This window comes from Balaenoptera borealis, assembly GCF_965194805.1.
Source record: "Balaenoptera borealis genome assembly, chromosome: 9".
Lineage (NCBI taxonomy): Eukaryota > Metazoa > Chordata > Mammalia > Artiodactyla > Balaenopteridae > Balaenoptera > Balaenoptera borealis.
Genome location: NC_138873.1, coordinates 49,231,323 through 49,254,133, shown reverse-complemented (window position 1 = coordinate 49,254,133; position 22,811 = coordinate 49,231,323). Strand labels below are relative to the sequence as shown.

The 22,811-nt window shown below is 40.3% G+C and overlaps 2 protein-coding genes and 1 long non-coding RNA gene across 7 annotated transcripts in view; 2 read left to right on the top strand and 1 right to left on the bottom strand.

Annotated features, from left to right (window-relative positions):
- Window positions 1-13,113, bottom strand: part of LOC309634617 — a 66,136-nt gene extending 53,023 nt beyond the window's left edge. For 2 of the 3 annotated variants that reach the window (XR_014248245.1, XR_014248246.1), the window contains exons 1-2: window positions 12,926-13,038; window positions 12,391-12,541 (exon numbers count right to left, since the gene is read on the bottom strand). This is a non-coding gene — a long non-coding RNA (uncharacterized lncRNA). Of the gene's footprint in view, window positions 1-12,390; window positions 12,542-12,925 lie in introns of all 3 variants that reach the window. The other variant, XR_014248244.1, reaches the window with a different exon arrangement.
- On the top strand, window positions 899-9,552 carry GTF3C6 (general transcription factor IIIC subunit 6). Of its 2 annotated transcripts, none has more exons than XM_082404908.1 (6): window positions 899-1,054; window positions 1,408-1,485; window positions 2,933-2,996; window positions 3,102-3,146; window positions 4,680-4,793; window positions 7,972-9,552. In XM_082404908.1, the coding sequence occupies exons 1-6, from the start codon at window positions 938-940 to the stop codon at window positions 8,268-8,270; spliced, it is 717 nt and encodes a 238-aa protein (XP_082261034.1). In that variant the 5' UTR covers window positions 899-937; the 3' UTR covers window positions 8,271-9,552. The 2 variants fall into 2 exon arrangements, with proteins under 2 accessions (XP_082261034.1, XP_082261033.1); XM_082404907.1 differs by having other exon boundaries at window positions 900-1,054; window positions 1,405-1,485.
- Window positions 13,114-13,142: 29 nt separating the features above from the next.
- RPF2 (ribosome production factor 2 homolog) overlaps window positions 13,143-22,811 on the top strand; it is a 38,363-nt gene continuing 28,694 nt past the window's right edge. For both annotated transcript variants that reach the window (XM_082404894.1, XM_082404893.1), the window contains exons 1-4: window positions 13,143-13,246; window positions 15,211-15,343; window positions 16,291-16,328; window positions 21,062-21,101. In XM_082404894.1, coding sequence (XP_082261020.1) covers window positions 13,224-13,246; window positions 15,211-15,343; window positions 16,291-16,328; window positions 21,062-21,101 — 234 coding nt within the window. In that variant the 5' untranslated portion in view covers window positions 13,143-13,223. The remainder of the gene's footprint in view (window positions 13,247-15,210; window positions 15,344-16,290; window positions 16,329-21,061; window positions 21,102-22,811) is intronic.

Sequence of the window (22,811 nt, the reverse complement as noted above, 5' to 3'; positions counted from 1 at the left end):
CGCGTGACTTGCAGGAGCTTAGTTCCGGGACCAGGGATTGAACCCAGGGCCAAGGCAGAGAAAGCACCAAGTTCTGCCCACTGGACCGCCAGGGAATTCCCGAAAAAATGTTTTTTAAAAGTTGTAATACTCTAAATTTTTATATATTATTACTAATACTAGATTAAATGCACATTAGTGCTTAATATGTTCTTAATAGTGGGATTATCTCATTTAATCCTCACAATAACCAACTTGCCTAATGGCTTACTGTAAAATAACGCAGCAAAACCAGACGAGTACCAGACCCCAAACCTCATGCTCTTTGGAGGTAGATCATCCTGTCTCACGTACAAAGATCATTTATTTTATAATCAGAAAAATCCATGAGGTTACTTTAAGAAAATCCTGTTCAAACCTTCACTTCGCCGAGTCTCCCGTACTCCCCAAACAATCTGGGTCTCTTACAGCACCTAAGGCAATCTGATTAGCATTGGTTGATCCCTTATTCTACCTCTCCTGGTTGCCTGAAACCCCAGCTCACTTCCTCGCGCAGCGGGCGCCCGATACGTGGAACACTGAGGAGTGCCCTTTACTTGGCTCGTGGAGAACTTGAATTGATGATCAGTGCTCACACGACATTAGGAATTTCTTTCCAAGCATTGTAGGCTGGGGCCACACGAGGCCTCTCCATTTCCCTCGCGCACCGTAGCCTCCTTGCCTGCACCTACTTCATCCCCTCGGCTTCCACAGTGCTTTCGTCCCACCTGGGCGGGGAGCCCGAGGGTTCCCTAGGTCGCGGGACCTGCCCGGCCGGCCCGCCAGGGCCCCGGCTCCGGCTCTCGGGACAGGGACAAGGGGCTCCAGGTGGGCCCGGGAGCCGCCATCTCGCGTGCTGGCAGGAGCAGCGGGCGCGGTCGGAGCCGCGGCGGGGCGGGAGCTGCTGCCCGTACTCAAGATGGCGGCCCCGGCGGGCGGGGCCCACGGCTCGGAGGCCGCGCGAAGGAGCGGCGGCATGGCGGCGGCGGCCGAGGAGCCGAGTCGGGGGTACTGGGACGAGGAGGAGGAGGAGGCAGTGAGTGCGACGGCGGAAGCCCGCGCGGCGGTGGCGAGGGTGGCCGCTCGGCTGTGTGCGGGGAAGGGACTCGCGACGCGGCGGGCGTGCGGGGGCTCCTGGCGGGACAGTGCCCCAGGGCGCGCGGAGCGGCGGGCAGCTGGCCTCAGCCCTACGGCCCACACGGAAGTTCAAGGGGGAAGGAGGGAAGTTACCTTAAGTAACGGCGCGCGCTTCCTCTTGTTGAAAGCAGGACCTAGTTTTCACAAAGGTGGGATCGTTGCACTGGGGAGGTTTGGCTTCTCTCGTTAATGCCTGCTTCTTCTTGCACACTCGCAAGCTAGCGCCTTAACGCCTCTCTCTTCCACCAGGAGCAGTTGGTTCTGGTGGAATTATCAGGAATTATTGATTCAGACTTTCTCTCAAAATGTGAAAATAAATGCAAGATTTTGGTGAGTCTTGTAGAATTGGGGGGTTGTTGTAGATTTTCTTAAATTTAAAACAAGAGTGGTGAAATATACCCGTCCCTAAGATTGATATATTAATTTCACGTGAACAAAGCAGTGAACGCTGGAGACAATCACAGAAGTACAGGGGGACTGTGGGAGCAGCTGGGAGAAAGTTAATGCCTAACTCTGCCTGAGTGTCTGCCTGTGTGGCTGGAGAGAGTTAAAGATTTGGAGGGTTAAAGCATTTTGATATGGAACATTAGGTTTTGAAAAAATACACCGTTTTATATAGTGAGAAGGGTGAGAAAAACACAAAGGGCAGAGAGGATAATTAGATATGCACACAGAGGTTAAACAGATACAGACTGGTATACATAGAATGGGTAAACAACAAGGTCCTACTGTATAGCACAGGGAACTATATTTCAATATCCTGTGATAAATGATAATGGAGAAGAATATGAAAAAAATGTATATATGTATAATTGAGTCACTGCTGTGCAGCAGTGATTACACAACATTGTACTTCAACTATAGTTCAGTAAAAAATAAAATTAAAAAAACTTCAAAAAATAAAATAAAATATGGAAAACAGACAAAAATAGTGTGGAGAAGGGAGAGAGAATACCTATTAAGAAAGGACTTCAGAGACCTCACGCTGTGCTGTTGACTTGAGCTATGGTATCGTGAGTTACCATCTGTTTTATCTTTAAAATCTTTTGAGCATTTTTGACAAAACTTCCTTTGTTCTTACTTTATCTTGAAGAGGATGTTGATTGAAATAGACCTTGCTACTTGGGTATGAATTAAGTAGTTTTCAGTTTGTAGCTGCTGTGATGAGAGCAGTTTTAGCTTATCTTTTACTTGCTAGGACAAGAAGCTCCAGAGGTTCCCCAGCTTTGGAAATCAGTCTCCTTGGTAGCAAGGTTTCATGTAAAAGTCTTGTTTTTTTTTTGCCACGCCACATGGCATGTGGGATTCGGGATCTTAGTTCCCTGACCAGGGATCGAACCCGTGTCCCCTGCAGTGGAAGCGCAGAGTCTTAACCGCTGTACCACCAGGGAAGTCCCTTGTGCTTTCTTTTTTAAATTGAGAAATAATTGACATATAACATTATACTAGTTTCAGCTGTACAACATTTTCAATATTTGCATATATTGTGAAATGATCACCACAATGTCTAGTTAACACCCATCACTACACATCGTTACAATTTTTTTTTCTTCTGGTAAAAACTTTGAAGGTTTACTCTCTTAGCAATTTTCAAATATAAAGTACAGTATTATTAACTACAGTCACCATGATGTTCTTAAACATCCCAGGACTTATTTATTTTATAACTGGAAGTTGGTATCCTTTGAGCCCCCCCTTCACCCATTTCACCCATTCCCCCCACCCCCAAGGCTTTTTCTAATGATGATTTTTTTAATGATCCTATATTCTGTTGTAGGGAATTGATACTGAGAAGCCCATTCTGCAAGTGGACAGCTATGTCTTTGCTGGAGAGTATGAAGGTAGGAGGAAGTCAGAGAGATGAAACTCCCTTTTTTTTTTTATATGCCTTTCAGAGAAAGTAGCTCTGTCACTTCTCAACAAGTTGCCTTCATGTTTTTCTGCAGACACTCTTGGGACCTGTGTTATATTTGAAGAAAATGTTGAACATGGTAAGTGATTGCTATGTTGACTCAACTCTTTTTACTATGAAATATTTCAAACATACTTATGTATGGTGGATATTAAAATTATAAGATCTCATGTACCCCTTGTCTAGCTGTATCAAATCCTCCCGTTTGGTTAGGTAGTTAAAAAACATTCCACATACCTTTGAAGCCCCTTGTATACCCCTCTCCAAACCTACTCCCTTCCTCTGTCTTCAGAGGTAATCACTCTCCTGAATTCAGTGCTTTTCTTTCCTATACCTGATTTTATATTACATATGTATGTATCTGCACACAATAAATAGCACTTTCTGTGTATTTTCACACTTGATATGTTATAGCATATTATACATATTATTCTATATCTTTTTTCAATTAGAGATGTTTCGAGATTTATACGTGTTGATATATATGTGTTTTTCCTGTTGCTTAAGATTCTATTTGTTACTATACCACAGTTTATTCTCCAATTAATGGACATGTAGGTTGCTTCCATTTTTACCAGTAATTATTAATAACTACTAAAATTTATTGAGTGCTTTCTGTATGTCAGGCACTGTTCTAGGTGCTATAAGTATTAACTCATTGAATCCTCACCACAAGTCTATCAGGTAGATGCCATTGTTATCTTCATTTTGTATTTGAAGAAACTGAAGCACAGAGAGGTAAATAACATTCCCGAGGTCATACACAAAATAAGAGGCAGAGCCAGGATCTGAGAGCCCAGGTGGTCTGCTCCAGAGCCCATTTTCTTAATTATGCTTATTAACTCACTACAGAAATGCTGCCATGAATATTTTTATGTTTCCTTGTGCATATCTGTAAAAATGTCTCTCAGGTATACGCTTAGAAAAGGAACTGCTAGATTGATGAGTGTGTGTACTAGATTCAACCATATGAAATTACCAATTTGGTCCGCAGAGCGACAGTTGCATGTGGTTGAACTTAATAGATGTCACTGTGTTGCTTTCTAAAGTGTAGTATCAGCCACACAGTGGCAGGGTGTGGAAGTTTTCCGTGTGCTTCGCATCCTTAGCACAGAGCCTCATCCTCCCTCCTGCCTACGCCCACGGTTTTTATAAAGCTGTGACCCCCAGCAGCAGCATGGCAGCAGTTTTTTTCTCATCTTCTTTCATGATCGGTAATGTTCTCCACTCCAGTCCGGCTTCAAGCAGTAGGTCTGCCTTTGGTCCTTCACTTTGAGTGGCAGAATTTTCGACCTCATTACCCTGTAAGGCCAAATTCCTGGCCCCCCTTTGCTGCCTCCGGGCTGGAGCCTAATAGGCCCATAGCTTTAATCTCGCTTTGTGTTTCTGTCTCCTGGAGATGTTTGTTGTCTTTGAGTTCACTGTGCCCTCGGTTCCTATGTATTTTATCTGATATTTCTCTGTGCTTGGAGCTGGAGGAATGAGTTAAATCTTGAACTTACTACACTATCTTGACAGGAAGTAGTTTAACTCTCTAAACTGGAATCATTGAGGCTTAACATGATTATTTGATGGCATCAAGAAGTATAATAGTGTTCATTTTACATTCTAGTGGATGCAGAAGGCAATAATAAAACAGTGCTAAAATATAAATGCCACACAATGAAGAAGCTCAGCATGACAAGAACTCTTCTGACAGAAAAGAAGGAAGGAGAAGAAAACATAGGTTAGTTCACTTAGTTCTCTGAAAATCGGTGATTTAGTATTGGCTTTATGAAACACTGCTGCCAGGATGTTCTTTGTACTTTATAGTAATAACTATATGTGATAGGTAAAGTATATTAAAATTGAGGGTACTCCATGAAAAGTACCAAGCATAGATTTAAAATTTAGTTGAATTCTCACATAGCAGGGGGCACTGGAGACATATAAGAAATTTCTATCTTCTTTGCATTGGAAACGATTGTGAGGAGTTTGTCAAGAAACTTGACATGATTTCAACACCAGGGAATTCAGCACCTACTTCTCTCTCTCTCTCTGTCTCTCTCTGTCTCTCTCTCTCTCATTAAAACTTCTTTGTAAGTGCAGAAGATATGATGATAGCATTCCCAAGGAGTAACCCAAGGAGTAACCCCATAGGATCTCCTGAACTTTTGGCAGATGCAGTAACCTTCCCCAAGATGCTCACAACTGGAAGAAGCTGGCTTTACATGTGGGAGGGGCTCTAGGACCACAGTTGTTAGTCCCGTGTCTCGTTCTTAATAAGCATCCATTTAGCCTTCTCCAGTTGCTCGTCATCCCACACTAGAGACCTTAGGCCAGTGCTTCTTGCACCCATAGCAGGCACATGTTTGTGGAGATGAATAAATAAACACTTGGTGGTTTAAAAGCCCATTGCTCACCACACCAACCTCTTTCTCTTGCCCTAGGGAATTTGGGACATGGTCCGAATAAAGGTGTTTGTCCACCAAAAAAAAAAAAAGGCTTATTGCTCAAAGACATATTTGAAACTCTAGTAAATGAGACCCTATTGATGAATATTCATGGTTTGATTTATTGTATTTTAAGGAATAAACATTTGAAGGTACATTAATCATTTAGAAATTAATTATACCAGCTACACATGACTATATAACAAATCTTTGTTCTTATATATTCCACAATTATCCCTTTTTTTAGGCACTCCAAAAATAATAGGAAGAAGTAGGCACTTGAAGTTCTAGAATGAATTCGAAAGGCAGATACAGATCAGATAGCTTAGCTGTCATTTAGATATTCTTTTTAAAGGAAGTTATATAATTTCCTCTCCTATAGTCCTTAATAATCTAATAGACCTTTGGGAAGATTTGGGTGTATCTTTCAATCAAATAAATTAGTAACCAACTATTCAAGGCTGTATTGGTTATCTGTTGCTGCATAAAAAGTCACCCCTAAACTTAAAGGCTTAAAACAACAACAGAACACCATCTTACACGTTTCTGTGAATCAGGAATTGGGGAGCAGCTTAGCTAGGTTGTTCTGGCTGGGGTCTCTCATGAGGTTGCAGTCATTGTGTTGGCTGGGCTGTAGTCATCTGAAGGCTTGAGTAGGGCCGGAAAATCTAATTGTAAGATGGCTCACTCACATAGCTGGTGAGTTTGTGCTGCCTGTTAGCAGGAGGCCTCACTTCCTCACCTCCTCACACTACTGTCTGAGTGCCCTCCTGACACGGCAGCTGGCTTTCCCAGACCAAGTGATCCTTAAGAACAAGGTAGAAGCCACAATGTCTTTTATGAACTATCCTTAGAAGTCACATTCTGTCATTTCTGTGATATCCTATTCCATGTGGGAGGGGACGACACAGGGGTGTGCATGTCAGGAAGGTGAGGATCATTGGGGACCATCTTGGAGGCTGGCTGCCAAACATGGCAAGATGCTGGAGGCAGAACAAAATAGACAGGAGATGTGGTCCTTACTTTCTAGGAACTTGTACTCTAAAGCAAATCACATTGAAACAGACATGGATGACTATGACTCGACACCCCTTTCACTCATTTTAAGTATCTGTTATGTGCCAAGTATGCTAGATAACAGAGTAGGCTTTAGGATGGCTTTGAGGTTTTGAACTTGGTGACCAGGAGAATGACGTTATAGCAAGAAAAAAATATGAACTCAATAATTGAAGCTGAACTGGAGGGAAAGAACAAATCGATTTTTGAAAGAGGGAGACTTTATAGTAGTAATACATGAGAAAAGATATGGGATCAACAGTAAGGATGTTTCAACAAACAGCTGCAGAGGAGTTAGTTTATGATGGGGGATAGGAACAGATGGATGCGTGAACAGGGTGACAAGGTAGGTTGGTATATCTTACAGATACCTAATGGAACTTTGAAGATACGAGTAAACAGCTTGGGCTATAGGAATTGAGGATCCATTGAAAATACTTGACTGAAAGGGTCATAAGGATGAAAGAAAAAAATGGCTAGCATTATTGGAGCAATTTTTTTTTTAAGATTTATTTATTATTTATTTTGTTTATTTTTGGCTGTGTCAGGTCTTAGTTGCAGCATGTGGCATCTTCGTTAAGGCATTTGGGATCTTTCGTTGCGGCGCGTGAGCTCTTCGTTGTGGTGCACAGGCTTCTCTCTAGTTGTGGCGTGCAGGCTCCAGGGCGCGTGGGTTCTGTAGTTTGCGACACGCAGGCTCTAGTTGAGGCGCGCAACCTCAGTAGTTGTGGCATGCGGGCTTAGTTGCCACGCGGCATGTGGGATCTTAGTTCCCTAACCAGGGATCAAACCTGTTTTCCCCTGCATTGTAAGGAGGATTCTTTACCACTGGACCACCAGGGAAGTCCCTGGAGCAGTTCTTGATTATGGGAGTTCATTGACAGGTAAGGGCTTTGACTGAGAGTATGGAAAGGAACAAAAAATTTTTTTCAAGGGTTTTTTTTGGAGAGGTGTCTTATTCCACAGTTGGATTTTTCAACTCAAAATGACAAATAAATGTTGACTCAGAAGATGATAGAGTGGTATCATCCATTGTATTATGAAAACTGAATGGGTAAGGAGAAAATTGTAGGGAAGTGACAAAATTTTCTTCAAGACAAAAGATGGCAGTGGGAGCTCAGTTATCTCTCAGAATGAGTTGGGAATTGGACTCTGGGAAAAGGGCTTGGAATAGTAACTGAAGTTGATTACTTTTAGTGATTTTGATGATGCATACCCTATAGGCATTCCTAGGTCTCCATGTAAGATGGAAATTACATGATCATTTATCAGTAGGTACAGGCACCATGTTCCTTTCTTTACGTTGGGGTTTTATTTTGATAAATATTCATATGAACATTTAAATTAAAAATATATGTAAGTAACTGAAATTCCTTTTTCATGTTTCTTGGTTTGTCCCCCTGCCTCCTACATTAGGTGGTGTGGAATGGCTGCAAATCAAGGAAAATGATTTCTCCTGTAGACCCAACATGATTTGTAGTTTTCTGCATGAAAATGAAGAGGATGAAGTTGTAGCTCCAGACCCAGATAAATCTTTGGAGTTGGAAGAGCAAGAGATTCAAATGAAAGATAATTCAAACCTGAGTTATGAACAGGAGAAACCACCGAACTTGGATATAGAGGATTCTGGTCCTCTTATTGATATCCCTTCTGAGACAGAAGGCTCTGTTTTTATGGAAACTCAAGAAACTGCCTTAGAAATCACTCCTAGATGAAATGTTTCTCATAAAAACTAGTCATGAACTTTTTAGAGTTTTTATATAAAATAACTGGCTTTGTAGTTTTCAGTTCACAATTTTATTATTTTTGTTGGCTATATACACATTTCCAATTATAATATAGTTTAATATACTAGAATCATTAAGGACCAGATATGAGTTTTTAAAAATATGGTTTCAATGACTATAGGGACCCTTCTGTGATGAGTCCTTTAAAATGGGGGTTTTACTAAGGTAAGTGTGAGTTTCTATTGCAGCCATCACAAATTACCACAGACTTAGTGGCTAAAGTGTATTAAGCTACATAAGTGTATTATCTTATAGTTTTGTAGGTCAGCCATCTGATATGGGTCTCACCTGGGCTAAAATCAAGGTATTTGCAGAGCTTCATTCTCTTCTGGACGTGGCGTGGGGGACTCCATTTCCTTGTTCATTCAGTTGTTGGCAGAATTCAGTTTTTTGCAGCTGAAGGATCACGGTCCCATTTCCTTGCTGTTGGCTGAGAGCCATGCCCAGCTTCTAGAGGCTGCCTGCATTCCTTCACTCATGGTCCCCTTCTCTTCAAAGCCAGCAATGGTCAAGTCCCTCTCAGTCTTTGAATCTCTCCTGCTTCTTCCATAATCTTATTGATGATGGACCCTTCTGCCTTCTTTTAAAGGTCCATTTGATTACACTGGGCACATCTGGGTAACTTCCCTATTTTAAGGTCTATAACCTTAATTCCATCTGCAAAGTCCCTTTTGCCATGTAATTTAAACAGGCATAAAACTGAGAATTATGGCATGAAAATATTTAGGGGGCCATTTTCCAGTCTACCAAAGTCAGTATTACTCCTGAGAATAGAAAAAGAATTCAGAAGTGCTTAAGGGTGAAGGTACAGTTCTGATATTCCAGCTGTAATTTCACTTCTTTCCCACTGAAGAAAGATGATTGGAATTCAGCTGTAACATTCTACAATGTTATGGTGATAACCTAGATCTACCCTAGCTTGTATTTTTTAAGTAGTCACAAACTTTGATACAGGTTGAACTATATGAAATTACCAATATTTGTTTCTACAGAACTCTGCAATTTTATATGGTTTAACCTGGTACTAATAAGTTAAAACACTCCTCACGTTAATTATATCTCACAACTGTTGGAGGTGTAACTTTGTTGTGACAGATTAAAGAACTAATGTTCTAGGATGAGGAATTTTTTCCTTCAGTAGGTTTTGTAAATTTTTACTGTTTATTTGGAAAACAAACTTACCCTGATTAAAAGCATTTCCAAATCATAAGTGTGTATCCTCCCAATTTTTATATGACTTTAGTGTCAGCTTTTGTTTAATCAAAAGCTTATTTTTTTCTACCAAATGGTATGAAGTCTCTATGTGGAGAGACTGCTAATTACTTGAGCCAGCATCTGGTCTTCCTTTATTTCTTTGTAACAGAATCCCAGAATTTATTCAGGTTAGCAGTGTGCCCAGCTTTCCTCATATATATGAAAGTGGCCGTATTATCTAGATGTTAGTTCTTCCCAGCTTGATCTATACTTTCAATGCAATCCAAAATAAAATCACAGCAAGGTTTTTATGGATATTGTCAAACCAACTCTAAAGTTTATATGGAGAGGGAAAGACCCAGAATAGCCAATACAATATTGAAGAACATAGTAGGAGGACTTCACGACTTACTATAAAACTACAGTAATAGAGACAGTGGGAACTGCTGAAAGAATAGACAAATAGGTCAATGGAAGAGAATAGAGAGCCCAGAAATAGACATACATATAGTAAACTGATCTTAGATCAAGGAGCAAAGGCAATACAATGGAGCAAAGATAGTCTTTTCAATAAATGGTCCTGGGACAACTGAATATCCATATGCAAAAGAATGAAGTGGGACCCCCCCCATCTCTACTATATATATATATATTTATTCAAAATGGACCAAAGGTCTAACTGAATGTAAGAGCTTAAAATGATAAAACTCTTTGAAGAAAATATAGATATAAATCTTTAGAGACTTCACTGGTGGCCCAGTGGTTAAGAATCCGCCTGCCAATGCAGGAGACATGGGTTCAGTCCCTGGTCCAGGAATATCCCACATGTTGCAGAGCAACTAAGCCCGTGTGCCACAGCAACTGAGCCTGCACTCTAGAGCCTGTGAGCCACAACTACTGAGCCCATGCACCACAATTACTGAAGCCTGCATGCTCTAAGGTCTGCGTGCTGCAACTATGGAAGCCCACGCGCCTAGAGCCCGTGCTCCCCAGCAAGAGAAGCCACCGCAATGAGAAGCCCGCGCACCGCAACGAAGAGTAGCCTCTGCTCACCTCAACTAGAGGAAGCTGGCGTGCAGCAACGAAGACCCAATACAGCCACAAAAAAAAAAATCTTTTATTATGTTGGATTAGGAAATGGCCTCTTAGATGTAACACGAAAATTGCAAGCAACGGAAAAAAAAATGGATATATTGCACTTCATCAAAATTGAAAAGTTTTTCGCTTCAAAGGACACTATCTAGAAAATGAAAAAGCCTATTCAATTGGAGAAAATATTTGCAAATTATATATCAGATAAGGGACTTGTATGTAGAATATATTGGAAACTATTACAACTCAACAATAAAAAGACAACCCAATTTAAAAATGAGCAAAGATTCGAATAGACATTTTCCTGAAGAAGGTATACAAATGGCCAATCAGCCCATGGAAAAAATGCTCAAAATCGTTTGTCATCAGGGAAATGCAAGTGAAAACCACAATGAGATACTACTTTACACCTGCTAGGATGGCTTAATGAAAAAAGATGGACAATAGCAAATTTTGGAGAGGAATGGAGAAGTTGGAACCTGTGATTAATAGAATAATGCTCTCCCCAAAAGATGCCCATGCCTAAACTCAGGGATCTGTGAATATGTTACCTTAATTGGCCAAAGGGAATTTGCTATATGATTAAGTTAAGGATCTTGCGATGGGGGTTATTATTGTGGATTATCCAGTTGGGCCACATGTAATCACACGGGTTTTATAAGAGGGATTCAGAAGTGTCAGAGTCAGAGAAAAAGAAGTTGTGGCAGTAGAAACAGAAGTTCAAGTGATGCCTTTTGAAGATGGAGGAATACCAAGGAATGCAAACAGCTTCTATAAACTGGAAAGGCAAAGAAACAGAGTCTCCCTGGAGCTTCTGGGGGAATGTAGCCCTACTGACAACTTAATTTTAGACGTGTAAAACTAATTTTAGGCTTCGGGCTTCTAGAACACTAACATAATAAATTTGTGTTATAACAGTAAATTTGTGGTAATTTGTTACTGCACCAATAGAAAAACCAATTCCAAACCCTCTTACATTGCTAATGGAAATGTAAAATGGTGCAAACAGAAAATAGTTTGGCAGTTCCTCAAAATGTCAAACATAGAATTACCACATGCAGTTCTACTCCTAGAGAACTGAAAACAAAAGTCTACACAAAAACTTGTACATAAATGTTCAAAGCAGCATAATGCATAATAGTACAGAAGTGGAAACACAAGTGTTCATAAATTTTTGAATGGATAAACAAACAGGGTATATCCATAGAATGGACTATTATTCAGTCCTAAGTAAAGAAATTAATGTACTAAGAATGAAGTACTGATACATGTTACAACACATATGAACCTTAAACATGAACACTTATGAACATAGTAAGTGAAATAAGCCAGATACAAAAGGCCACATATTGTATGAAACCATTTATATGGTATGTTCTCAATAGGCAAATCTATGGAGACATAGATTAGTGGTTGCCAGGGGTTGACAAGGGTGGAAAGTGGAGAGTGCTACTGGGTTATGAGAGGGGTGATAAAAATGTTTTGGAATTAGATAGTGGTGATGGATGTACATCTTTGTGAATACACTAAAAACCAAGAAATTGTACACTTTACGGGGTAACTTATGGTATGTGACGTATACGACAACTTAAACATTGGGGGGAAAATAACGATCAGAAGTGTTATTTTCTGCATACATTTTATGTGCCAGGCACTGTGGCAGTTATAAACTCTGTTTATAAACTCTGCCTCACTGATCTCACAGTTTTGTCAACAGTGCATATTTCACACTGATAATTTTAGTGACTATGTGAGTACCTACCATGCCACCAACCTTTCTAGCATCCTGGAGGATTCCCAGATGAATAACACCTGGTCCCTGAATATCTGAGTCCAGGTATACACATGAGACAGGCTGGGACCTGGGACCATTTCCTGCAGTGCTGCAATGCTTGCACCTAAACAAACGTCTCCTGGAGTAACAAAATACAAAGAAACTATAAGAGACTAAAAATATGTGCATGCACAGTTGGGGCAAATTATGGGCAAGAAATAAAAAGATCAGAAAAACCCCATTGCCACTTCTGGAGAGCTGGGAGCAAAGGGAGCAAAAGCAGGGTACTGCCCATGCCCCCTGCAACCAACACCACCAAATGCATGAGCAAACCACCTAAGCTACCCCTCCAGCCCACCCCTGGACACACCCTACCCTCACCCCATATAAGGAACCAGCTCACCTGCGCCCCACCCTCTACCTTCGGGAACTAGCAAGGGAACCTGTTACTTGGTTTTGCTCCTTCCTGCAGCCACAGAAGCCCCCAAAAAGCCTTGTCTGAATTTCTTGACTGGCCTCTTACCCATTTCTATTGATTGGGGAAGGCCAAGAACCCTGGTCTATCACACACAGGTGTGTACATCAAGCTCCAAGAGGAGCCTGTTGATTTCCGGAAAAGAGCCAAGACAAACACCTGTAACCAAGGAAACAGAGCGCTATTTCATCCGAAACGGCCGCCAGCGCCTCCAAGCATCCACGTCGTTAGCGGTGCCAGGAAGTGACGTCACGCCCAAGTTCCGGTTCCGCCTCGGTCGACGCGCTGCCGTATCTCCTGTAACCCTGCGGTACACGTGCGTGCGCCAGGTGGTCGCTGCGGTAGCATGGACGCTTTGGATCGAGTTGTGTAAGTGCAGTGGGTTCTTTCCCCGGGTAACGTTGGGGAGAAGGGCCTCTGTAGCGGGACGGAGGAATAGCGTCCCTGCCTCCCACTCCTCCTGGCCGCCCACGCTCCTTCCTCGCACCCGTTGCCACTCCGTGAGGATGTATCCACTAGTTTGGGTCTCCGTGTGTTGGGGCGGCCTGCGGGGAGACGGAGAGCAGGGAAGGCCGTGTGTGGAAGCCGCGGCGTGGAGGTGGCACCGAGGCGTTGGCCGCTTTTATCCTAGACAATTAGGAGTGTCTCGGCTTCCGCAGAAGTGAGAGGAAGGTGGGAGAGGTGTTCTGGCCACAGAACACCTGAGTGAGGTGCTCTGAGCACAGGCCTGGGAATGTGACAGATTTAGGTGACAGTCCGGGCCCGTCCACTTAAAGCTATGCGACTGGGCCATTTAGTCTCCGTAAGTCTCAGTTTACTCTGTAAAATAGCGTTCATAATAGTCGTACTTCATAGAACTGTGAGGAATATTTGCGAGAATGTATGTAAAGGCTTTGCGGCAGCACGTAGAGATGCTCATTAGCTTTTTTTCTTTTTCCCAAACTTGTACACTTCTGAGTTATCCTTGGGTAATGTCTGCCGCAATGTCTTGGGTAATGTTAGTCCAGAAAATGTTTATCGATCTCATAAATAGTTCTGCTGTTATTTGCTATGGTTTTCTTGCGTTTTACCTGGGTTAACGTAATCAAAAGGACAGATTATTCTTTTGGTCATTAAATTAGGGATTTTTGCACATGTGCTGAATATTCCTCTGCAGGTGTGGGGACCGCAAAGATGAGTAAGACTAGTTTACTGTGTCATTGTGGGACAAACAGCTAATAAAACGTACAAGGTGTTATTTGCATTAGTTGCTGGTTAGTCAGAAGCAATAAAGTACATGGAATATAGAACATACAGCACTTTTATTGGGTTATAGACACACTAACTCTCTCTTGGTTTGACTTAAAAAGTACTGTGTATCTTTATCAACCAATAAATGATTAGAAGCTTTAAATGTGCTTGACATTTTATCTGGTGAATTTTTAAAGTCTGCATGGTAAAGTAAGTTTGTGTATATTGTTTTTCTTTTACTTCACGAAGTGTCCACGGGACCGGAAGGAGGGAGGGTCATAGTTATTTAAGAGAAGAGGAATTATTTCAGTAGATGGCAGAGAACTGTTGGAAAATCAAGATTCTCACTGTAGTGTAAGCAGAGGTGAACAGAGTGTATAAAAGCGTTCTACTCCTGCTGTCACATCATAAAATCAGAATAATGGATTTGTTTTCCCTTCATATCTTGCAGAGTGATTGGTCTAGGTTAGTTTTTTTTTTTTTTTTTTAATGCCTTTTTAATTTTTTGGCTGCGTTGGGTCTTCGTTGCTGCGTGCGGGCTTTCTCTAGTTGTGGCGAGCGGGGGCTACTCTCCGTTGCAGCGCGCGGGCTTTTTATTGCAGTGGCTTCTCTTAGTTGCAGAGCACAGGCTCTAGGTGTGCAGGCTTCAGTAGTTGTGGCTCGTGGGCTCTAGAACGCATGCTCAGGAGTTGGGCGCACGGGCTTAGTTGCTCTGCGGCATGTGGGGTCTTCCCGGACCAGGGCTCGAACCCGTGTCCCCTGCATTGGCAGGCGGATTCTTAACCACTGTGCCACCAGGGAAGTTCTATCTCTTTTTTTAAATAAAAGGTTTAGAAAACAGTAATAAAAGAATGCTGGGAATATAAAAATGGGAGTCTTTTTAAAGACTATATCTAATAAAATTAACACTTATTTAACAGTAATAACTGAATATCTTTTACTAATATTTCCCTAAAAAGTGAGATTTTGTTTATTGATGGAATCCTAACTGATAAATGTCATGTAATGTCTCTGTTGATTTTTAAGAATTTGCACATAAGTCATGGTTTTGTAATATGAGGAAAATGTTCTAAGATGTTATGAATTGTGATTTTTCCGAATAGAAAGCCCAAAACAAAAAGAGCCAAGAGATTCCTTGAGAAAAGAGAACCGAAACTCAGTGAAAATATTAAAAATGCTATGCTGATTAAAGGGGGCAATGCAAGTTCAACAGTGACACAAGTACTTAGAGATGTGGTACGTATATATATACTTTTTAAATGGTGTTGAAATCATTTTAGGAAATTTTTAGTATACTAGTTGGGCTGCCTGAGAAACACATAGATAAATTTGGCTTGCCTTAAGAAATACTAGCCTTAGAGAAAAGCTAACGTCTCACCAAGGCACTGACTACTGGTTTTCCTTACAGCAGCTAGTTCCCTTAGTAAATTTCACCTGATTTCAACTACTAGCATTTGATTTACTCACATTTCAGGAACATATCTAATTTGTAAAATGAGGTAACTGCATATTACTATCTATTTATTCTTTCAACAATACCAATTACTGTGCTAGGTGCTAGGAATTAATAGTTACATAAGACACAGTCTTTCCCTTCAGTGAGCTTAGTGAGGAAGACAGATAAGTAAAAGTTAACAGCATTGTGAATGAAGTGCTGTGCTGGAGGTACACACAGGGTAGGATGGGAGGCTGAGTTAAAATCCCACGGGGGTTGCCACACACAGGATGGGCTTCCTAGAGATGACACTTAAGTTTCATTTTGAAGGAGGAGTTGGAACAAGAAGGAGAAAAGGAAGAGGAAGAGAAGGGCTTCCAAGGCTGAGGAAAAAGCTTGTGCAAGAGGGCGTGTGAATGAGCATGATGCATTTGGGGAACTGCAGATAATTGGGGATGGCTAAAGGAGAGTGGGCTAGATGAAGCTAGAATTTAAGGAAATGAAGGGAATCATTTAAATTGAATAGAATATTGAAAGGGCATAGAAATTTTTAATTAGGAAAGTCCCAGCTAAGAACATTAAGCTCGTGTTGCAAGTTATAAGTGATCAAAAGGGAGCCATGCAGAAGATAGCAGAATAGGATTCAGGGACCAGGATAATCTTGTATAATGACTGTTATAATGCTTGATTTTTATCTCTGCTTTTCAGAATGTGTTTTGTTTTGAAAGCTATAAATTATGTTTTACAGTATGCACTGAAGAAACCATATGGAGTTCTGTATAAAAAGTAAGTCATGATTTCTTTTATTTCACTTATTATATTGTTTTGTTATAAAAGTAACAACCAACCACTTTATGGGAGATTTAGAAAAATATATATTTTTTAAATAAATTTATTTATTTTATTTTTGGCTGCGTTGGGTCTTCGTTGCTGCTCCCGGGCCTTCTCTAGTTGCGGCGAGCAGGGGCTACTCTTCGTTGCGTTGCATGGGCTTCTCATTGCAGTGGCTTCTCTTGTTGAGGAGCACAGGCTCTAGGCGCGCAGGCTTCAGTAGTTGTGGCACATGGGCTCAGTAGTTGTGGCTCGCGGGCTCCAGAGCGCAGGCTCAGTAATTGTGGCTCACGGGCTTAGTTGCTCTGTGGCATGTGGGATCTTCCCGGACCAGAGCTCGAACCTGTGTCCCCTGCATTGGCAGGCGGATTCTTAACCACTGCGCCACCAGGGAAGCCCCAGTTTTTTCATTAATATCCTTTTTGTCTTCCAGGATCCCACATTGTGTTCAGTTGTCACATCTCCTTAGTCTCCTCCAGTTTGTTACAGTTCCTCAATCTTTCCTTGTCTTTGATGACCTTGACACTTTTGATGAGTGTCAGTTATTTTGTAAAATATCCTTCAGTTTGCTCTTAAGTTTCTCATGAGTGGATTGAGATTATGCATTATGGGCAAGAATGCCACAAAAGTGATGTGCCTTTTTCAGTAAATCATACCAGGGAATACATGATGTCTTATTACTGGTGTTGTTAACCTTGGTTAAAGTGATGTCTGCTGGGTTTCTCCACTAAAAAGTTTCTATTTTCCCCTTTGTAATTAACAAACGTTTAGAGGAGATAGTTAGAAACTGTGCAAATAATCCTATTTCTCCTCAAACTTTTGCTTATTCATTTTAGCATTCATCAGTGGATCTTGTCTACAACAGTGATTACTGTGGTGTTCTAGTAGTGGTTTTTGATTTCTCTTATTCCCTCTACGTTTATTAATTGGAATTCTGTAAGGAAAATCTGTCCCTTTTCCTCCATTTGTTTAATTACTTATTTATGTCAGTGTGGACTTACAGATATTTATTATGTTCTTTGGGGTTATAATCCAGTGCTGCCATGATTTATTTATTTATTTAATTTTTGGCTGCGTTGGGTCTTCCTCGCTGCACACGGGCTTTCATTAGTTGTGGCGAGCAGGGGCTACTCTTTGTTGCGGTGCGCGGGCTTCTCATTGCGGTGGCTTGCCTTTGTTGCGGAGCAGGGGCTCTAGGCTCGCAGGCTTCAGTAGTTGTGGCACGCAAGCTCAGTAGTTGTGGCACATGGGCTTAGTTGCCCCACGGCATGTGGGATCTTCCCGGACCAGGGCTCGAACCCTTGTCCCCTGCATTGGCAGGCAGATTCTTAACCACTGCGCTACCCGGGAAGTCCTGTCATGATTTATTTTGTTGCATAAATTGTTCTCCATTTGGCCATTGGGATCTCTGTCAGGTTGGCCTTTCAAAGTGCCCCCTGTGTTTGAGCACTTCCTTTCTGGCACCACAAGATGCTCTGGGTTCATCTTGTAGTTTTCATTGCCACAGCCCTGGAATCAGCCCTGGTTCCATATATTGGAGACTGATAATTTAGAAACAGGTCTGGGCACTAAGTATGCTCAATTGCTACTGGAGTGTCATTGTCTCTAGGTCCTCTCAGCAGACAGAGCTTGAAAATAAATATTATGTACATTAACCTATGCATGTACGCACGTCTATATTTGTTTATATTTATTTATATATTAAAAAACCCTGAGTTGATACTGATACTTCCTAAAAAATCATGAGTGCATACTAGTGCTTCCGATTCCAGTCGAATACCAGAGACTTCATTCTAGCCTTTCTCCTTTTCTTCTTTGTATCTTCTATCTTCTGACAGTAAGAAACCTTGCCTTTGTTACAATATATTTACTTATTTGTGTAATTCTAGTAGTTTCAGAATTTCTAACCTTATAAGAAACAATTTTACTAACTAGAGTATGGAATTTGTGTGCAGTTCTTTTTGTCTTTAACTTCACAATATGCAGTAAAAATATTGTTTTCCAGTGTAAGTCAGGTTAGGTTATTTTTGCCCCTTCAGTGTGGTTGTGTTATTCATTTATACTGTAGTTAAGGTCATTTATTACAGTCTGTATTCTATTTTGGGTTTTCTATCACTTCCTGGTTGTTGTTTTTTTAATTTATGTATGTAAAATTTACTGTTTGTGGTGTATACTTTCATGGGTTTTGACAAATACATTGAGTTGTGTCTGCCACTGCAGTCATGGTACAGAAACAATTTCATTATTCTGACAATTCTTTTGTGCCTTTTACATTTGTCTTGTAAGCATTTTTCTATTGATAGGTGTCCTTTAGATATTATTATTATTATTATTATTATTATTATTAATTAATTTATTTATTTTATGGCTGTGTTGGGTCTTCGTTTCTGTGCGAGGGCTTTCTCCAGTTGCGGCGAGCGGGGGCCACTCTTCATCGCGGGCCTCTCACTGTCGCGGCCTCTCCCGTTACGGAGCACAGGCTCCAGACGCGCAGGCTCAGTAGTTGTGGCTCACGGGCTTAGTTGCTCCGCGGCATGTGGGATCCTCCCAGACCAGGGCTCGAACCCACGTCCCCTGCATTGGCAGGCAGATTCTCAACCACTGCGCCACCAGGGAAGCCCCTAGGTATTATTTTTAATGCTAGTATAATGCCTATAAATGGTTATACTAAAATTTACTTCACTGTTCCTTAATTTGAGGAAATTTTGATTTCCTTTTTTGCTGTTGTTTTTCTTATAAATAATGCTAAAATGGCCATTTTTACACAAATGAGTTCTTCTTTTGTATTAGTTCCTACGTGAGATTTCTAGATGTGAGATTACTGGGTATAGCTTCATGCCCAATCTAGCATATTAACAGTAGTGCTTTTTGAGAAGTTTGGCAGAGTAAAATGTACGAGTTTCATGGGTCTCTACCTACTTTTGGTTTGTTTTTTAAAATTAAGAAGTGAAAATTTTGTTTAAACTTGCATTTTCCTTATGCTTCCAACAGGTCATATTTGCTTATTTGTGAATTGCTGTTAGTAATTTTTTATTAATTTTTTATTAATTGTTAGTAATTGCTGCAGTAATTTTTCCTGATTTGTTTGTCTTACATCATTTTTTTAAATACTTTTTTTTGTTTTTTACTGATTATAAAAGTAATATATATTTATCTTAGATAATTGGGATAAGAGTAAATAATCACCCATAGATAAGTGCTATGTATATTTTCTCCTCATGCAGTTTTATATCTGTATATCTTTTTCTTTGAACAGAATTGAGATCATGTGTGTATGATTTTATTTCTCTTTAAATTCATAAAAATTATGAACTGTTTTATACTTTACTTACATGACTAAAAATCCAAAAATATACAGTGAAAATATAAACACACACACTTCCCAGAACAGCCACTATCATTAGTTTCTTATATATCTTAACAGAATTTCTTTATGCATATTTAAGCAAATAAAAATACGTAATCTTATTTTTCTCCCTTTTGCATGAAAGATAGCATTCTGCGTTTCTCTACCCACTGTTTCTCCATGTCCACTACTACTATTCCTGGTCCAACCCACCATTTTTTTCTTTCTCTCCTGGATTACTGTGATAGCTCCGTACTAACCCCTTCACTCTTGCTGTGCTACATTCCATCCTTATATAGCAGACAGAGCAGTCCTTTAAAAATAACATTTGGGGCTTCCCTGGTGGCACAGTGGTTAAGAATCCGCCTGCCAATGCAGGGGACATGGGTTCGAGCCCTGGTCCGTGAGGATCCCACATGCCATGGAGCAGCTGGGCCTGTTTGCCACAACTACTGAGCCTGCACTGTGGAGCCTGTGAGCCACAACTACTGAGCCCACGCGCCACAACTACTGAAGCCTGTGAGCCTAGAGCCCGTGCTCTGCAACAAGAGAAGCCACCACAATGAGAAGCCCGTGCACCGCAACGAAGAGTAGTCCCCGCTCGCCGCAACTAGAGAAAGCCCGGGGAAAGCAGCGAAGATGCAGCGCAGCCAAAAATAAATAAATAAAATAAGTAAATTTAAAAAAAAAGAACATTTGAATCCAATCATATCACTGTCTTGCCTAAAACCCCCCAGTGCTTCCCGTTACTCTTTTAATAACTTACGTTCCTTACCTTGACCGACAAGACCCTACATATTCTGGCCCAAGTCTACATCTTTGACCTCATACCCCACTGTTAACCCTTTGTTCACTAAGCTCCAGTGACATTTGTTGTCTTTCTGTTTCTTGAATAGTCTAAGCTTGTTTCCATCTCAGAATCTTTTTCTTATTCTGTTTCCTTTTCCTGGAATACTCTTAACCTCAAAACTTTTCCATGGCTAACTACTCATTTATCAGGTTTCAACTCAAATAATCATTTTCCATTCTTCACACTAACACAGTGCCCTATTTTATTTTTGTCACAACAGATATTACTTTTTGAAATTGTTCATTTTTCCTCTAGAATATAAGCTCCGTGAAAGCAAGGATCTTGTTTGACATGGTATTATGGTATCCCTAGCTCCTAGAACAGTGCCTGGCACATAATAGGCACTAAATAAATATTTGAATGAATAAATATTCTTCCAGCTTCTTGTTTTTGATCATCTGAATATAAAATTATCTTTACTTAATATTTATTGTTATGGGTGAATTACTTATTAAGATTATTAAAATCAGGGTCACTTTTTTTTAATATTAGGAAAAATATTACAAGACCATTTGAGGATCAGACATCATTGGTAAGTATAAGAATCTTTCTGATTTAAGAAGGCATATAAGTGATTATTCAAACTAATTAATTTAATAGTACTCCTCATTTATGATTTTGAATTAGAAATCATCCTATGTGAGGGAATTTTGATGCAGAATGCAGGGGAAATAAGACTTTTATACTTTCAAAAAGATGACTATAGAGCTTACATTTCACTGTGAATGTTGTGTATTCACTGCAAGTATACTGATAGAATTTTTAAAAACTGAATTACATTTTAAGTGCATAATTAATGGATTGTCAAAAGGAAGCTTGTTATGGATCTATTTTTATTTATTTATTTATTTTTATATTTTTTATTTTTGGCTGTGTTGAGTCTTCATTTCTGTGTGAGGGCTTTTCTCTAGTTGTGGCAAGCGGGGGCCGCTCTTCATCGAGTTGCGCGGGCCTCTCACTATCCCGGCCTCTCTTGTTGCGGAGCACAGGCTCCAGACGCGCAGGCTCAGTAGTTGTGGCTCACGGGCCTAGTTGCTCTGCGGCATGTGGGATCTTCCCAGGCCAGGGCTCGAACCCGTGTCCCCTGCATTAGCAGGCAGATTCTCAACCACTGCGCCACCAGGGAAGCCCTATGGATCTATTTTTATAGAGCAAGTTTGATTTAAGAAAATTTTACTTTTCTTTTTCTGAGTATTTTTAGAACAAGAAACACTACCCAAATGATAACTAACAATTGTCAGTTGCTTTACTAGAGTTAATCAAATTCCCGTTTGAGTGTATTGGCAATCAAAACTAAATGAAAAAGTCTAGTGAATGAAATCAGAAGATAAAAGGTGGTATATAATAAATGGTGAATGATGAGTGGACTTTGAGTATGTGATGATATTAGTTTCTTACTAAAGAAAATCTTAAGGGAATACGTGGATTAAACTATTTAAGTTGACTTTAAAAAAATCAGAACATGATTATGTTCTCTTGACAGGAACGCCATTGCTTGTTCTTTTAGTGAGTTTAAAAGAAAAAATTTTTGAAAAGAATCTCAATAACTAATTAGAAAACTGAAATTGAGCATCTTATCCTAATTTGGCAACTAACTGCGTTGAAAATTATATTAAGAAAATATTGTCAAAATAAATAGCTTTTTAAATAAAATTGCTTTTATCATAGTCTTGGGTTTTTCACTGTCATTTGTTGAAGAGATCTTGAAAGTAAAAATGGAGGGTCTAACCCAGAAATCTCTCTCTTCCACATGTGACTTATCCAGGGCTGATTTTGTTTTGTGACACCATGGTGCTTTCAGTTGAGTGACCACTTTGTAGAAGTGTTATGTTGTAGAATCTGTAGCATTCTGTACTTTTTTTTCAATCCAGTGTCGATATGACAGCTTTTCTTATACTTAAAATTGTGGCATTTCCTCTCTTTGATCTCCCACTTCCAGAGACAGGAGATATTTCATTGGCTGTAATAAATCTCAGAACACTAGAACTCAGAATGGCTGTGGAAACAGTGATCATGTTGGAAATTTGGTTGAATTCCTCCTCCTGACTGCCCATCCCCCAATAGCACATTTCTTATGCTGTAATCTTGGAACTGTGCTTTAGCACAAGAGTTAGCAAATATACCTCCTGTGGGCTAAATCCCTGTTTCTGTGAGGACCACAAGCTAAGAATGGTTTTTACATTTTTAAAGTTTTTTTTTTTACACCATATAAAAAGTCTAAAATATATACTATCTAGTCTTT

Bases quoted from the DNA above. Each gene is read 5' to 3' on its own strand.
- GTF3C6 (XM_082404907.1), top strand. From the start codon at position 938: ATGGCGGCCCCGGCGGGCGGGGCCCACGGCTCGGAGGCCGCGCGAAGG. The intron at 1,055-1,404 runs GTGAGTGCGACG...CTCTTCCACCAG, and splicing joins ACGAGGAGGAGGAGGAGGCA to GAGCAGTTGGTTCTGGTGGA. The intron at 3,147-4,679 runs GTAAGTGATTGC...TTTACATTCTAG, and splicing joins TGAAGAAAATGTTGAACATG to TGGATGCAGAAGGCAATAAT.